At 40.5% G+C, this 16,780-nt stretch overlaps 1 protein-coding gene across 1 annotated transcript; it reads left to right on the forward strand.

The window, feature by feature from the left end:
• Positions 1-84: 84 nt before the first annotated feature.
• Positions 85-14,619, forward strand: mapkapk3 (MAPK activated protein kinase 3). The gene is made up of 10 exons (XM_044223896.1): positions 85-992; positions 6,123-6,262; positions 8,676-8,740; positions 8,990-9,069; positions 9,176-9,302; positions 9,527-9,602; positions 9,717-9,841; positions 10,835-10,920; positions 11,041-11,121; positions 13,451-14,619. The coding sequence occupies exons 1-10, from the start codon at positions 708-710 to the stop codon at positions 13,604-13,606; spliced, it is 1,221 nt and encodes a 406-aa protein (XP_044079831.1). The 5' UTR covers positions 85-707; the 3' UTR covers positions 13,607-14,619.
• Positions 14,620-16,780: the final 2,161 nt, after the last annotated feature.

Here is a 16,780-nt window from a genome sequence, read left to right on the forward strand (position 1 = left end):
GATCCTGCTCCAGTGGTTTTCAACATACTGTACTGTGACTATTTAGGACCAGACATCCATTTGAAAGTTGTGCTCTGAATCTTCTCTTTACTCTCATAAGCCAACAAACAGCTTCTCTTGTTCTCCGCAATGCTCACTGAATACTGAACTGAATATACGTCCTGCTCCTTTAAGGCGGCCACATAGGGAGAAATATGACTGAACTGTTGGAGGGGTGGTGCTTAAACAAACGGTGACAGTGACTGGCCATGTGAGCACAACCAGAGGACTCTGAGATCACCAGAATCAACAGAATATCCTCATCACGGCTGTCTGTTAAAGACTTCTCTGATTGGAGTTTAATTTTTGTGACATACAGATGTCCTAACATACTTGGATTTCTCTGAAGAGACAGGTTTGACCGGTTGACAGAATAGTTCTAAGAAAATAGGCGGGTGTTTTAAGTTCAGTGAGAAAATATTGTTATTGTGTAGATTAAACAAATGTAATTTGTTTTATAAGCTATACTGTAGATACAGTGGATTTACTGTGTGGAGTCCTGACAGGGGCTGCTGTGCCCAGGACAACCAGACGCGCCAACGGTGCTCAAGGATTCCTCTCAGATATACGCAATTACCGGAGGGCAGCAGGAGTCATCGCATTACTTTGGTGAATTACTCACGCTTTCTTCTCCTGCGTACCGCTGGTGACAACAAGCCGGCGTGAACATGCTACAAAATGGAAACGAAAAGGAGAAACCGCTGCAAGCGCCAAAGGCTGTGGCAGAGCCGGACGACCCGAAACAGGAGCAGCCCGCTCCCCCAGCTGCTGACAGAGAGGAAGCGGACAGCGAGTCCGCACACTTCCCCTTGCCCGTTTATCCCAAACTAGAGATAAAGCGCAACGCAGTGACGGACGATTATAAGATCTCCAGTCAGGTTCTGGGCTTAGGGATCAATGGCAAAGTCCTTCAGTGCTTCAACAAGAAGACTGGGGAGAAGTGCGCACTGAAGGTACTGAAGTCACCTGACACTTAAGAGTAGGCTATGTTATAAACAGGGTAGTAGAGGACTCAGTTCACACAGCTCAGAAGTAAACCTCAGTTAGCCCAGTCAGTACTTTTAACCATTCAAGTTACAGATATATTCATTTACAGCATAATTTAAGACTTAAAAGCATTTTGTGTGTTTCCCAAATAATGCTAATTGAAAAATAGACCTGTTTTACTTGTGTGTTTACAAACATAAAGTCGATATAAGACATTTTTGACTGTCTGGAAATAGTTTTAGTCATTGTCTAGTGTCCAAACCTGTTAATCAGTTTGGAGTAACAGGCAGCAGACGAATATTTAAAATGTTGGTGGTGAATCTACACATCTGTTTAGATTTAGATCATGAATTGATTGTTTAAATACAAACAACTGTGTTTAAGATCTAAGGGGGTTCACATAGCCAAGATTCAAAAACGTTGACCTTTATTGAGGTCAGATTTCTGTCAGACTCACAGGACTCAGACTGAAGCTTGTAAAAGACTATGACTTGGTGTACATGCACATCCACGCTATGTGTTTGTATGCTGCTAACATTGAGTTTGACATGTATTGTACATGTTGCCCACTGAGCTCACATGCTCTACATGTGGACAGGCTGAATGTGATCATGGAGCTGTGTTTCCTGGAATCTCAGCCTATCACCCGATCAGAGGCAAGTTAAGGGGCCCAGGGTCACTCAGCTGTATGCTATGACATGTTACGCTGCTTCACAGAGGCACATGGATTTTGATAGTGACACCTTATTCCGTGAACAGTGGAAACTTGGGCACACCTTCATACACGCACACAAGCATGGGTCATCAGGCTGTCACCTGTCACCACTGGGCCACACACTCAGAGAGATTTACTGGTTTACAGTAATCCATCTGGATCAGCTGTGTCACAAGCAGAGCTGTAGACCCTGGCTCTGGGATAGAAAGAGAGACAGAGGATGAGAAAGAGAGATGAACTGCAGCAGAAAATAGGAAGTCACAAACAAAAGACGAAAGGCCAAGAGGGATAGGATGCTTGATAGCATCATGTCAGACTGGGAGAGAGAAAAACACAATTACTGCTTAGATATGACAGCAGAAAGAATTAATTAAGAATGTATGTTGTCGAAGAATCTTCAGGCTACTTGCTGAATCCAAATCTGAAATTTGTTTTTATGTCAGAGCTGATTTTTAAAAAAAAGAAAAAAGAAGAAGAAGCAGAATTTGCCCATAACAGCATCACCTGGTGCTCGACAGACTTCATCTTCCACCAGAGAAAGCTGACAGCAGGTCAGGGTGAACCCAGCTTTGAGAAAGCACCACGCACCCACCACTCTGAGCGTCTGAAACCCCTTTGCTCTCTGAAGACCCTGTTAAAAGGTTTGAGGGATGACAAAGGAAACACTCATGAAATCACAATATGCCTTCTCTATTGTAGCTCTTACTGGCGTCCATGTTGGTGTGCTTATGAATTGGATTGTACTGGATTAAGTGACAGTTTTTTAGTGTACCTGATAGAGTTTATACTCTACTTTATTGCCATTTAAGCTCATTTACGACTTTCCCTGTATTTTTTAATCTCAAGGCAAAAGGAAATAATCGAGTGTTTGTTGTGGAGGGGGGTGAGGAGAGTTGACCAGCTCACTGGCTTTTTTAATTAAGTGTTGCTCTGAGCGCTAAACGTAATGGATGGGTATTGGTTTAATCCACTTTGCAGCAGAGCTGGAGGGGAGCCACCTTAATGTAATTCAATTACAGTCATCAGGATTCTTTTAACTTGAATTTGTCTGACTCCTGGGAGGAGACGGACCTGGGAGAGCCCTGTGGTGCATGGCAGTCCTCTTGAGCACCGCCATTAACTGTTAATACTATTGGAAGCACGTATTTGGCCTTTGATTGTTCCATTTTAGTGCCTGAAGTGCCTTCCAGCTTAGCGCACGGAAAGTTGTACAAGCTACAGGTCTGTGTACAGGCTTCCATTCATAGTCAAAATCTTCCCTTCAGCATATTTGTGTGTGTTCACCTCTGTGGTCAGCCCTTTGGCATGCCAGTGGCACATCTGGATTTCCTCTAGAACCCACAGAGACCAAATTGTCATACAGTTTCTCAGTGGTTTGTTCAGACACTGCATGGCAGAGATCTTGTGTGTGAAAACTGCACTCAGATCTTGTGCCGGCTCACTCCTGGCATCCAGTGCTGTTAAACAATTTAAGCAGTCTCAGAAGTTTGGGCTTATAAGTCTCCACTGACTCTCAGGCTTCAGCTGCTTGTTGTGCAATTCACGCTTATTATCTGCTTTAACTGTCGCATGGAGGACAACATGCTATAGTGCTGAAGCTCCATGAGGTCATCTTGAATGAATGCATCAGGAGATCCTTTGTGGTTGAGGATCTTTATATTATTCAAAAGAGCTGCAGAAAGGTGTATTGGTGCTGATCACTCCTGCTATCTGTTCAGCCTATACAGCACAGAGAAACTTTATGTTTTTATTGCCTTGTGGACATTCACTGGGGATTTTGTGTGAAGTACACTGCAGTTTACCTCTGATGTCATGGAAAAACATACAATAATATGCTTTGGATGTTTTCCTTACTTTAGTAGAAAGTTTGTAGTGTATTGAGTTTGTTGGGTGAGTTTTTGATATTTGGGTTTTTAAAGTTTTTAATTGTATTATAATACTGCAAAAAAAAAAAAAACTACACAGGAATTATTAGGAATTCATCCTTGTTTCTTATCATTTTTAGCCATGCTAGCCGCGTGGCTCTACGGATGGCAATGTTGGTCTGTATGTTGATTATCAGTCCTCCACTTTGGTCCAGACCGAAATATCTCAACAATATAATTTTTAATTTAGTAGAGACCAGAGGATGAATCCTACTGATCAGGTCATCAGGTCCAAATTCTTATTATAATACTTTGATTTATAACCAAATACCTGCAAAGCTAAACACATTCCCATCAGCCACAGCTGTACTTTGTGTTTAGTGATAATTAGCAAATGTTACCATGCTAACACGCTAAACTAAGATAGTGAACATGGTAAACATCAGCACGTTAGCATTGTCATTGTGAGCATGTTGCCATGATAGTGTTAGCATTCAACTCAAAGCACTGTACCTAAGTACAGCCTCAAAGAGCTGCTAGCATGGCTGTAGACTCTTAGTGTTGTTAAAAACTGCCTTTCAAAAAAGCAGCAATGATATATTAGTGTTATTATTAAATTAAATATTACATTTTAGTCATAAGCTAAATGTAGTGGAGCAGTATAGCATTCTTATTGCTGCACAAAGCAGGAATAGACACTCATTAGAGCACAATGTATATTAATCCTTATTGATTAACTGTATACCACTTCCTAGACCACTTTGCGATAGACTTTATGAGCAGCACTTTATTGGTAGAAGTTGTAAAGATAAACCACCTTTTTATCAAGATATACAGACCAGCGTCTGACAGCCACTAATATTTAATAGAGTGTACACACAGTTGTGTGTGTGTGTGTGTGTGTGTGAGAAGTGAGGGAGTTTCAGGTGAGAGGTAGTGTGCTGTTAAACTCAGTGGGCGTTATCAGGTAAAGGTGTGGTCGTCTCAGTGTGTGTTACAGTCTCTATGGACAGAGATCGGATTGGTTTAGATGAGTGTGAGGATGTGGTTGATTGGCTTAGAGCAGGATCAGGGACAAGCGTGTGTTTAGTCTCCATGATGTCGCCTCACATAAGAAAAGAGTCCATCAGAAGATTAACTATGTCTGTCTCTTTCTCACAGTCGTCTCTGTCTCTCCCTTAGTGTTTTATATGTGTATTTAATCCACACAGTCCTCTTTTATTGTGGCCAATTCTGGTTCATTGCAGGAAATTAAGGAAACCAGCACACATGCTGTCTGATCTGATTAAAGTCGTAAAGCTGTAAATGACATAGCAGAAACAAACCTGCCCACTGCTCTGCTTTACAAAATAGGACACATGTCGTAGTAGATCAGAAGTTACCGGAAACCCTCAACTTCTACTTTCAACACCATGCTGCTCTGAAACACTCACGCATGCCCTCACTTCCTCTTTGACATTTGCGAGCCAAAAAACACAACGTTACGAGCTGTTCTGCAATTTCCCAGAAATCACATTTTGAGAATTATAAAGTCGCCTGTTAGAGAACACAGATTTAGTGCATGCGTGCATGTGTGTGTGTATATATGTGTGTCTGTCATACGTCAATGAGTCAGCCTCTCTGTGTGTTATGTACTCTGTGACCAGACCAGCCTTGTGAACAGCAGACCACTCCATCACTGTCACATCCATAAATACACACTGACTGAAGATGTGTGCTATGTCAAGGTCTGCCACCTGCTCTGTGTGTGTGTGTGTGTGTTTGTGTGTGTGCATCTGCTTATGTCAAACACACGCCCTGTTGTGTGGCCGGGCTGAGTATGAGTATAATATCTGACATGATGCAATATTTGAGGGATTTTAGAGGCTGTAACGGGTCTAGGTGATATGGTTATCATTTTAATTATCAATTAATCTACCTATTATTTTCTCGGTTAATCCAATCATATATACTATAAAATATTTAAGAATATCCATCACAACTTCCTAAAGCCCAAAGTCACATCTTCAGATTGCTTGTTCTGTCCAACCAACAGTTCAAAACCCAAAGATATTGAATTTGCAATGATATAAAAAGAAGCAAATCCTCACAATTGAGAACCAGGGAATGTTTGGCATTTTTGCCTGGAAAATGACTCATGATTAATCGATTATCAAACTAGTTGCAGATCAATTTTCTGTTGATCTACTAAACGATGCTCAAAGTCATGTGTTCCTGTTTTTCATTACATTAGACCAAATCTTCGTATATGTAAAACAAAAACTTAAATAACTATTTTTGTCAGTTGTTAATTACAGTTTCGTTCATTTGGACCACAGAATTGTGTAGAAATATAACATGATCACATAAACACAATGTGATTCCACTGAAAGTCGACAACAATATTGAACCAGCGTGGAATTTAGCAATAGAAATGAATGTCTTGAGTTCATCAGTCCTGTCATACACAGAAAATTATTTTCTATTAATCACTAATGAAATTTGTAGTCCTCATTCTCTCTCTGTGTGTCTCCCAGATTCTCTACGACAGCCCCAAAGCCAGACGAGAGGTGGAGCTCCACTGGCAAGTATCAGGAGGGCCGTATATTGTTCGCATCCTCAGCCTGTATGAGAACATGCATCATGGGAAGAAGTGCCTGCTCATCATCATGGAGTGGTAGGATTCACATTTCACCACTCCAACTACCAGTTTACACGCCCTGACCTGTCTGATCTACTTTCCTTGACAACCACATATTTCCTCATCATGTCTCCATATTTGGTGATATTTAGTGTAAACTGAAGGATTAAATTAGTTCAAATTAATTAGAGTCCTGCTATTTTAATAGCAGGCTCAAAACTGGCAACAGAGCTTACAGTGACTACGAATTCTCGTAAGCCACAGCTCTGTGTAGGAGCACAGATATTAAAAAGGATGATGTGGATTTATTTAACTAGCCTCTTTTGAACAAATGTCAACAGTTGACAATGGGAAATGGGAAGTTACAGTTGCTCTGCTCAGTTTCCACAGGTTTCCACTGGAATTTTTGCATTTGCTTGGTGATAAATAAAGAACAGAGGCTCTATTGTGAATAGAGACTTGTAACACCACATATTTCCTTATAAAAAACTGCCATCTCCACAAATCAGCACACAATCAAAATATACATTTAAAGCTAAAACTGTTGCTTCAACATGTTTTTACAGTAGGTTTATGTGAACCACATATGTCATTTTCTGTATGAAACTTATGGATATAATATGTCCAGGTTTTAGGACAATTACCTGTTACAGTCTGTTAGTCTGGGTAAAAACAAGCTCAAGATTCATTTCAATATGTGGTTTCCTTGTTGTCAACTGACAACATTTTTTCCGTTACGTTTTTTTTTCCACCATGTTGAGATGGCTGTCTCAACAAAATATCATAGTACAGTACTCAACTAAAGCCATTCTCATGATGATGATGTAGGAATTTTATTTTTCTAATATATCAAATATGCTCATATATTTTAACGCAAAACAGAGCCTCGTGTGTGTGTGTGTGTGTCTGCAGTGACAAAAACATAAGCTTTGTGCCACTGAGGGCAGAACACTAATAAATGCTAAAGGTCAGTCATAAGACCTGACACTCAGACGAGACAAAGTGAAGACGTCGGCACTAATGGTGAGATAGAGTGGCAGAATTCCATCTGGGCTTCACATGTCATGACAAACTGTGCATAATAATACCCCGAGAAACACTGTGTGTGTGTATGTGCTTTGTCGTGCATACATGGAAAAAACATATAATAATTCAGAGGAAAGGGGAGAAGCCACACAGGGTGACATCAGAGAAATTCCACTATTCTCTGTTCATGGGAATTTTAAACAGCGACTAACTTCTATCTCATCATCACTCATCATTTATTGACACAGCAACTGTTTGTGTGGCGACCTGGTGTGTGTGTGTGTGTGTCTGTGTCTCTTTGTGTGTGTGCTCTCAGTAATCTCTCACTGCTGTGAGCTGCTTCCTGTATGAGGGAGGGTCAGAGGAGGACGGCAGCACAGCCCACTGCAATCAGCAGCACACAATCACACTCACATTTCTCTCTCAGCTATCTGTTCATCTGTGTGCTCATGAACCACAAAAAGTACACTTTTACTTAATGCACATTAATGCAGCTCCATGTCACAATGAGCACAAACACATTTTTCTGAGGACCAGAAGGGAGAGTTCCAGACATCAGGTTGTGAAAGTGGGGAGTGGGAAGCTCAAACATCTGATTCTGAAACTAACATTTTTGGTAGTGAGAGTGTGTGATCTCGTTATAGGTCTCTGGTACATCAGCTATTGTATTGTTATGCAGTATATTATTGTCAAATTATTTGGTATAAAAAACATAAATGAATGAGACTACAGAGGAAACACATAGCCATATTACTGTGTGAGTTTTTGTTTGTCAAAATAATGAAATACAGTATCATTTCCCATAAACTCTGTTGGCCCTTTAAAATAAGAAGATTTCTGTACTTTTCACTTCTTCTGTCTTTGATCCAGTTTTCTTTTCTGTTTTACTGAAGAGAAGTTCACTCAGTATTTTAAGAATTTCAATTTCACTTTGAATGAAAGAGAGCTTTAGGCGAAAGACCTCAGTGTTTTAAACTGTAAAACAACTCAACAGATTTCCACTGAAATCCAACCCAGTGGCTCACAGTGTAAAAGGCAAAATCATCTTCAGTCTACTTTGCACCTGTGGAGTTTACCCACAGTTATACTGTAACTGTGATGCTTTGTGCACATGCAGATGTCTAAAGAACACATGTATTTATTAGTTCCAGCCCTGATTCATTACTAATCACGTTGTTGTTTCCCAGTGGAAATTACTTAAATTCAGATGTGGAAATTGGCAAATGTTTAATTTGAAAAATCTTCTTGCTACATTTTTTTTCTTCAGAAGGCAGATCCTTGAAAGTTTTTTTGTATATATCAAAATGGGGAACACCGATCTTCTCAGTGACTACAAAGTTGATATATGTGATATACAGGTGACATTATGCTCTGGAGTGTCATTTGTGCACTATGTAAATTGTGTGTGTGTGTGTGTCTCCAGTATGGAGGGAGGAGAGCTGTTCAGTCGAATCCAGGCCAGAGGAGACCAGGCCTTCACTGAGAAAGGTGAGGACTGACGGAGGGATGGACTGTGTTATAAACACATCACAGGATGTGAGAGAGAAAGAATGAACCATTATTCCCAGGAAAGAGCGATGTGATATAAGGCAGACATCTCGGATAACATTAGACAGGAAAGTACAGAACAGATGTTCCCTTCTTCTACATGATCTCTGTTTTATTTGTAACTTTAGTTTTGCGATACTGGAATTGCTTCTGGTTTGAGAGAGTGTGTTTTCTTTCTTTTCTTCCCAGAGGCTTCTGAGATCATGAGAGACATCGGCACGGCCATCGACTTTCTCCACAACATTAACATCGCGCACAGAGACATAAAGGTGCAGAAAGATCAAGATCACCACCCACATCATGAAGAATGTGATTAGTTCTGGGTCATTAAAGGAAAGTTTGTCATATTTTCTTCTTCTTCTGCCTCCTAACCAGCCAGAGAACCTGCTGTACACCAATAAAGAAAGAAACGGCATCCTCAAATTAACAGACTTTGGCTTTGCTAAGGAGACGACGCTACACAACTCTCTACAGACCCCCTGTTATACACCGTACTATGTGGGTAAGTTGCTTCACGTTATTTTCCAATTTTTTTATGTTCCTGACATGTGAACTGTTTACAGGGGTTGGACAGATTTTTTTAATAGGAAAGAATAAATATTTACCAAAGCCATTTTTTGCCACTGATCTCCATTTACAGTTTTTATCTATGTCTCTTTCGTCTATCTTTTTCTCTATGTTTTTATCTAATTTTTATCTGTGTGTTTGTGTTTGGCCAACGATAAGCTCCTGAGGTTTTGGGTCCAGAGAAGTATGACAAGTCATGTGACATGTGGTCTCTGGGTGTCATCATGTACATCCTGTGAGTACTGGGTGTGTGGGTGGGTGGAGGATGGACACAAATGTTTTTGCATGATGCAATCTGTATATGGATACCTTCAGTCAAAGCGTAGGTGAATCATGTTTGTCTCTGTAGGTTGTGTGGCTTCCCTCCATTTTACTCTAACACGGGTCAGGCCATTTCTCCGGGGATGAAGAGGAGGATCAGGATGGGCCAGTACGAATTCCCCAACCCAGAGTGGGCTGAGGTGTCACAGGAAGGTGAGGAAACCCCCCTCCCCAAAAAACCCACACAGAGGCAATTTTTCAGCCCTGAAAATGTAGGTTTTCAAAAAACATTCTCCAGAAAATAGGTGAGAGTCAGAGGTAAAATGTAAAAATGTCTTTTTACCAGATGATGGTGGCAATGGGCAGTTTGGTTGTTTTCCAGCTGAAAGAGAAAGATGCTGATTTTTAACCATTTCTGAACTGACAAACTCGGTCTGACATGTGAACAGCGTTGACGTATTTATCTGCATCATTGTGGACATGAGCTCATTGTAAAGCTTGCAGCACCCCTGCCAAAAACAGGAAACCATAAAACTGCGGTGCTGCATTGACTCTGCCGGTTTACTGGATGACCTAATCAAAGACGTTCTCATATAGAAAACCTCAGTACGTGATCAGCTGCAGCTGGTCAAATATATCACGTCATGTCGGTGGAAGCACTGCACTTTACTTTTAGACAGCCTCAGTTTACATCTTTGTGCTATATCACCTCTTAAAGCTTCATGTGCCCTTACCTAAGTGCAGCCTCTGCAAAAACAGACAACATATTTCAGCTATGGTTTACGTAAACTATGGTCTCTGTTGCCTTTGATGTAAGTATAGTGTTGCCATGAAGGTCACTCTGGTTTATCTCCCACACTCACCGACTGTATTTCCTGGTGCTTTTACACTTCTAAAGACTTAGACTATACAAATTAGTATGTCCAAACTCCTCTATGAGACATCTTACAAATAACACAGAGACAACTGACAGCTGGTTTCATCCTCCTAACCAACGGCAATGACTACATGACTCTGTGCCGTTTTTCTATTTTCACTTAGTCTCACTCTTCTCTCTCAAGTAATCCTATTTGCTTTGTAAGTAGGGCAGTCTGTCCCTGAGACAAGGAAAAGCTTCATGAGACACAAGATTTGCATGTGTGTGTGTGTGTGTGTGTGTCTTGCTAATAATAATGTAATTATCTTTGCATTGCCTTTGCTCTTCAGCAAAAGATTTGATCCATCAGCTACTGAAGACAGACCCTAACGAGAGAATGACCATCACTCAATTTATGAACCACCCCTGGATTAATGTAAGTATCTGTGTCAAGTACAGCTAGACATTGTATACTTCCTGTACTGCTTCCTGTTTGTCTGTGCATATGTTTGCTCATATCTTCATTTGTATGTTTGCATGTGTTTGCACTCTGCAGCAGTCCATGGTGGTTCCCTCCACTCCGCTGCACACCACCCGGGTCCTGACTGAAGACAGAGAGATGTGGGAAGATGTGAAGGTCAGAAGCACAGCAACATTGCCCCCCTATGGTCACATATGTACATTACAAGCTGTCACAGCTGTGCTGTCAACGCTTTAGGTGGGCCCCAGTGTTACAGGGGCACTCCAGCAATTAAGTATTACACATCCATATCCACATATTTTAGGGGCTGGTGAGACACAGATTGAAAAATGGTAAAAATAAATGGAGCAGAGTCTGAGATATCCTGACTTTTAGTCTCTAGTATGGGGCAAGCTGCTGGATCTCTCATTTCCCATAATGCAACTCAAGAGCATCTTTCATTATACCCTGCATGGCTGGTAAATACCCATGTCCTTCAAACCCAACCCAAACCTTCAGTTTGCTGTTCAAATAAAGAAGAAGTCTCCAAGCCCAAGCTGAGATACCTCTGATGACATCACTATGACATCATTTGGGTCATTTTCTCAGTCTTTACAAAGCTCCTCCAGAGCCACAGTAGTACTTGTAAACTGATTTTCATGTGTAAAATCATGTAAGTGGAAACATTTTGTGGATCTCCATCTTGATGATCCCCGATGGCCACCAGGGGGAAGCAGAGGTCCCAGTGTAGTCTGCACTATGAGTTAGTTCAGTGTAACATTTAAACACACACACACACACACACACACACACACACACACACTTAAACACAAAGGAGCTCAGCTGCCCTGTGCCATTCTCCCCAACTCTATGATTTACTAAAAGAAATGTGTTTAAAGAACAAAAACGCTGTTTGCTCTCATCAAGTCAATGTGGGGTTTATTCCCCAGTACTTTACAAAATGTTGCAGTTGTGCAATCGCATACTTGAGCAAAAATCATGACACATTCCTTCACAACAGCTGAATGAGCAAGTATGAAGCGATAAGGTATGACAAGAACATTTCTCCAAAATGATACGCACACAATACACCACTGTTCAGTTCTGCAATAGGCAAAGCTACGTTGCACAAACATTTGACAGATTGCACTCCTGAACAACCACTTCTCAAAAAGGACAAAATCAAGAGCTCACATTCTTTCTACAGAGGTAGTATTGATCATGACTGATAAGTGACCTCAAATCATGAACCATAAAGGAGAATGAGTTTGAGGGTTAACATTTCCAGGGCTGTAGCTCTCAGCTCCAGTTTGCAGACCAGTCTTCTGACATTTTTTGGCCTCTACCAGTGATGACTTGACCTTACCTCAACTTATAAAAATGTTCCAAGACAGGTTTTTCTCTACCCTTCCCACCATTGTTTTTCCCCCCTGCTCTACAAACCATTTAGTGAATTACTGTGTACTAATAAACAAACCTTATAGGCAGAAAGAGTACGATTTGTCGGTTGTGGTTAAATGTTAACAATCATCAGCTATATAACAGCTCATCAACTTACTATGTTAGTTTGGGACTACCGCGGTAACTGGCGTGGCTTGTGTGTTAGACAGAAAATGATTCAAAGCTGAAACTCAGCACTTCAGACCTCAAGTGTTATTTTCTCATGACGTAAAGTTTTTTGCATTGGTTGATAGTAGCACTTAGTGTGTATGTACAATCCTTGTACGTACACTGCTAGCTACTGTTTTTGGAACATTACATTTGTTGTAATGGAAAAGCAGCTACTTTAGCAAGCTAACTAAGCTATCTACAGACACCACCACATACTTCTAGTGGGTCATAAGTGATGACATTATTTTTGTATGAGTCTATACGTTGTTTTTTTAGGAAAATCCTACTCATTCTGCCTTTAAAGGAGTAGTTTGAAATTTTGGGAAACACTCTTAATCGTTTATTGCAGAGAGTTGAGAGTTTAAGAAGATCGATAGCACTCTCATGTCTGTACGTTAAATATAAAGGCCTAAAGCCAGCAGACGGTTATCTTAGCTTAGCATAAAGACTGGAAATAGCTAGCATGGTTCTTCCCAAAGGTAATAAACTCCCTGCCAAGAAATAGTCTGGCACACACCTTGTCGTTTTTACACAACAGCTACATATTTACTGTACAGCCATGAGAGTGGTATCGATTTTCTCATCTAACTCTCAGCAAGAAAGCATATAAACGTATTTCCCAAAATGTCAAACTATATGTATGCTCTGATTAGTTAAAATCTCTTGGATGTGGAGGGGTAACGGTAGTAATGTTAATCATTTTAAAACTCCTAAAGCATCAGTTTAATTCATTTGACATTTAAAAAGATTGGTTGAGAATAGGACTCAACAAAGATGTACTTATTACAGATGTGCCCTGTATAGTATACATCCTGCCCTTTGTATTATATAACTGGAGTAGTCTTCGCTAAACTAACACACCGCTATACCTGATCCTCTGCCCTGTCTCTCACAGGAAGAGATGACCAGCGCTTTAGCCACCATGCGCGTGGACTACGACCAGGTCAAGATCAAAGATCTCGACACATCCAGCAACCCGCTACTCAACAAGAGACGCAAGAAGGCTGCTGCAGGGGCCAAGAGTGGGTCCACAGTCTGCCAAAGTCAGTGAGACACAGAGGACTGTTGGTGGAAATCCAGGCAGAAGAGCCAATGAAAACGAAAAGCAGCTCAGAAGAGGGAGGAAAAGTTGATTTGTGCAGGAGAGGATCATTTAGAGATCTGCTCGGGACTCTTGAGAGACTGGATGTTGAGGAAATGTTCCCTGAAAGAAAGGGACAACAAAGGAACAACATCAAAGTCAGAGCTGGACATTTAGAAGACATATCAAGACATGATATCACCTGTTTCTCCTGTAAGTGGTAGAAATCAATAGCTCTGCTTACTGTGGGCCTATCTGTTTTTAATTACGTTTATGTTTGTATGTAATTTTTAGATCTTGCCTGTTTGTAAGAGTGTGAGCAGAAGTATTTGTAGTGATCATGTTTTGTGTATTTAAATGCTGGGTCGTCTGTTTGAGATCTCCTTTGTAACTATGCACTGGTGTGCAAATCACACACACAGACAGACAAACCAACTGTAGACAGACTGTGAAATTAGAACACTCACTTTTACCTGCGTTGTCTTAATATTGTCTTTTGCTGCCTCTTTTCAGGAATTAAAGCAAAGTCTGACACTGACTGTCTTGTCAATAAAATGTAGACTCCATAATGACCTACAGTTCAACCCAAGGGAGTATTTTTCATAGAAGCAACAATAAAATGGCCTCACGTACTACCAAGCGGTACATTTTACTGACTTCTGTTTCACTGACTGTGAAAGCAGCGTCACTGCTGCCGGTCAACATTGTGTCCTCTTAATGGAGCTGTGAGAGACAGCACACAACCTGTCTGCTTCCTGTCAGTGTGAGGACAGAGAGCTTTACCTAAGCAGTAGTGGCGTAATGGCTGATTGTGTTAAGTTGTGACACTTTTCTTAAGAAAGGTTTTTTGTTTTTATGCGGGTTGAGTAAAATGCTTCCAGTAAATAGAGGCTGGGCAGCCTTTAATCATCTGTAAAGTACATCTACTCCACGTAGAGATTGCATTTGTCCATACGGTTGTAAATAAAACTTTATAAAGTAAAGGTGGAGTGTTCATGTGCAAGATGTTTTTTTCTGTGGACCTTGTAAGTATTGTTTTTGTAATCGTGCCTTTCAGGCTTTGTGAGGCTGCTATAAATAGCAGCAGTGGAGTAGTTATTTGGGACGCAGCCATCTGACTTGGTGTTCGACTGGAAAAGGTCAAAATTCTTATGTTTAGATTATATGGTAAGTACCTTTCCCCCACTTTGATCACATGGTCCCCCCTGCAGTATTTAGGGGATAGGTTAGGGGAAGCTTATCTTAAGAACTACTTGGCTTCCCTGCTGTAAATATGTCAGCCATGATTAGATGGGGCCCAAACAGAGCATGACCTCTCCGCTGCTGTTTGGTGCTCCATGAAGAAGAAAAATAGCATAAAAGTTCTCAAAATAAGACAATAAGAATTAGACAGAGAGTATTTATGGATGGAGTTCTACAGTATGTTGCAAATGAGAGGGAGGCAGTGGTAAATAGTGTTCCTTTGTTAGTCAGCCATTTTGTAGAGACAAGCGCAGACATGATTACAGCATGTATCTGTAACACTAATATGATGTTGACATAACAGTGTCTCATACACTTCCTACTTGTGTTATTCCACAAGAGTCACTGACCCTCCCCCTCCAGAGGTTTACAAACACCAGAGTCTTTAGCAATGACATAAAGAGTACACTTGAATATAACAGCAGTGCTCATTAGTTCAGGGGTCAGCTGTTAGTTTCAGTCATGTCAGTGTTTACAGCACTGTTCACAGGAGACATAGAGATATGTTTAAAATACTTTTGTTTGTTTGATTTTTTTTTTTATTCTTTTGGGAATTAGATTGATTCATAAAACTTCTTGCCTGTGCAGCAGCGCAGTGATGGATCAGAAATGATGTTTTTCATCGATTCATTGAGTCCACTGTTATTGTAATATAGGCTACAGTAGAAGACCGTACCTCCTGAGAAAAGACATCATATCTCAGCCTGAAATAGCTGGCTGTGTGGCTCCATTCGTGCCCTTTGTGTGTGTTTCATGGCCTTTTATGTTGGGTAGACCTCAACAATTCCCTCATGTCTTTCTTTTTTCTATCTTCTATGTGCGTGTGTGTGTAAGAGTGATTGTCTCATTAATCCACATATGTGCAGTTGCAGCCCTTGTGCTTGAATTTTTGTCATCTTTATGACAGGCTGCTGATAAGGGCATCATTATTGCTACTGAAATAACCTCGTGTCAGGAGTGTCTGTGCTTCCCCTGGCCACCAAATTAACATGATTTGATAGCATTGTACGCACAGGGTAAGACGTCTGGGTCAATGGTCTGAAATCGGTCATATATAGTATTTAAATTTAGTACTTGAATACTTAATAAAAAAGCATTCAACCCCCCAACCTGCATCCACCTTTGACTTTTTCATGTTTTTTGTTTTGCAACTTTAAATCGATGGATTAAGTGGTGTTTTTGATAAAAGGGGAAATTGGCTTTTTAATAATAAAGTGAAAACAAATTTTTACAAATTTATCTAAATTGAGCACAAAAAAACAAACAAACAAAAGTCTCTCATCTGAGCCATGAAACCCTGTAGCTCATTCACAGTGTCCACAGTTCTCTTGTTGGCCTCCATCACTAATCCCCCTCTCTCTCAGGCAGATTTATACCTGTTCCATATTCTTTTCATTTTTTTATGACTGATCTTGCTGTACAGTACATCTCAGAAAACTTGTCTCGGATTTAGTTTGATGATCCCTTGTCACACCTTGATTATGCACAGGTGGTCACCTTTCAACATAGAAAAATAACTTCTAAAAAACAATAAGCTGCACCAATAATGGTTTAGGTGTGTCATAAGAAAGGGGTGCACAGTTATGCAATCAATTAGCATTTTTAAGCAATTACTTCAGATCCATTTGTAGAGATTTGCTTTCAGTTTGACATTAAAACGTCTCTGCTCTGTTTATTTGTGTCAAAAAGTTGTTAAACATGGAGATGGCCAAAGTGGAGTGAATACTTTTCTAGATGCTACAAAAAACCCCCCAAAAAAAACCAAACAACAAACAGGTTCTGCTAGTTAGACTGTTCCTGGAAAACTTCTAAAAGCTTCCTGTATGGATAGATATAGTATGCTTAGATTTGCATTGCAACAACAATATATGAATATTTGGTATCCTTAACATGATATGTGCT

This window comes from Siniperca chuatsi, linkage group LG2 (genome assembly GCF_020085105.1).
Source record: "Siniperca chuatsi isolate FFG_IHB_CAS linkage group LG2, ASM2008510v1, whole genome shotgun sequence".
NCBI classification, from domain to species: domain Eukaryota; kingdom Metazoa; phylum Chordata; class Actinopteri; order Centrarchiformes; family Sinipercidae; genus Siniperca; species Siniperca chuatsi.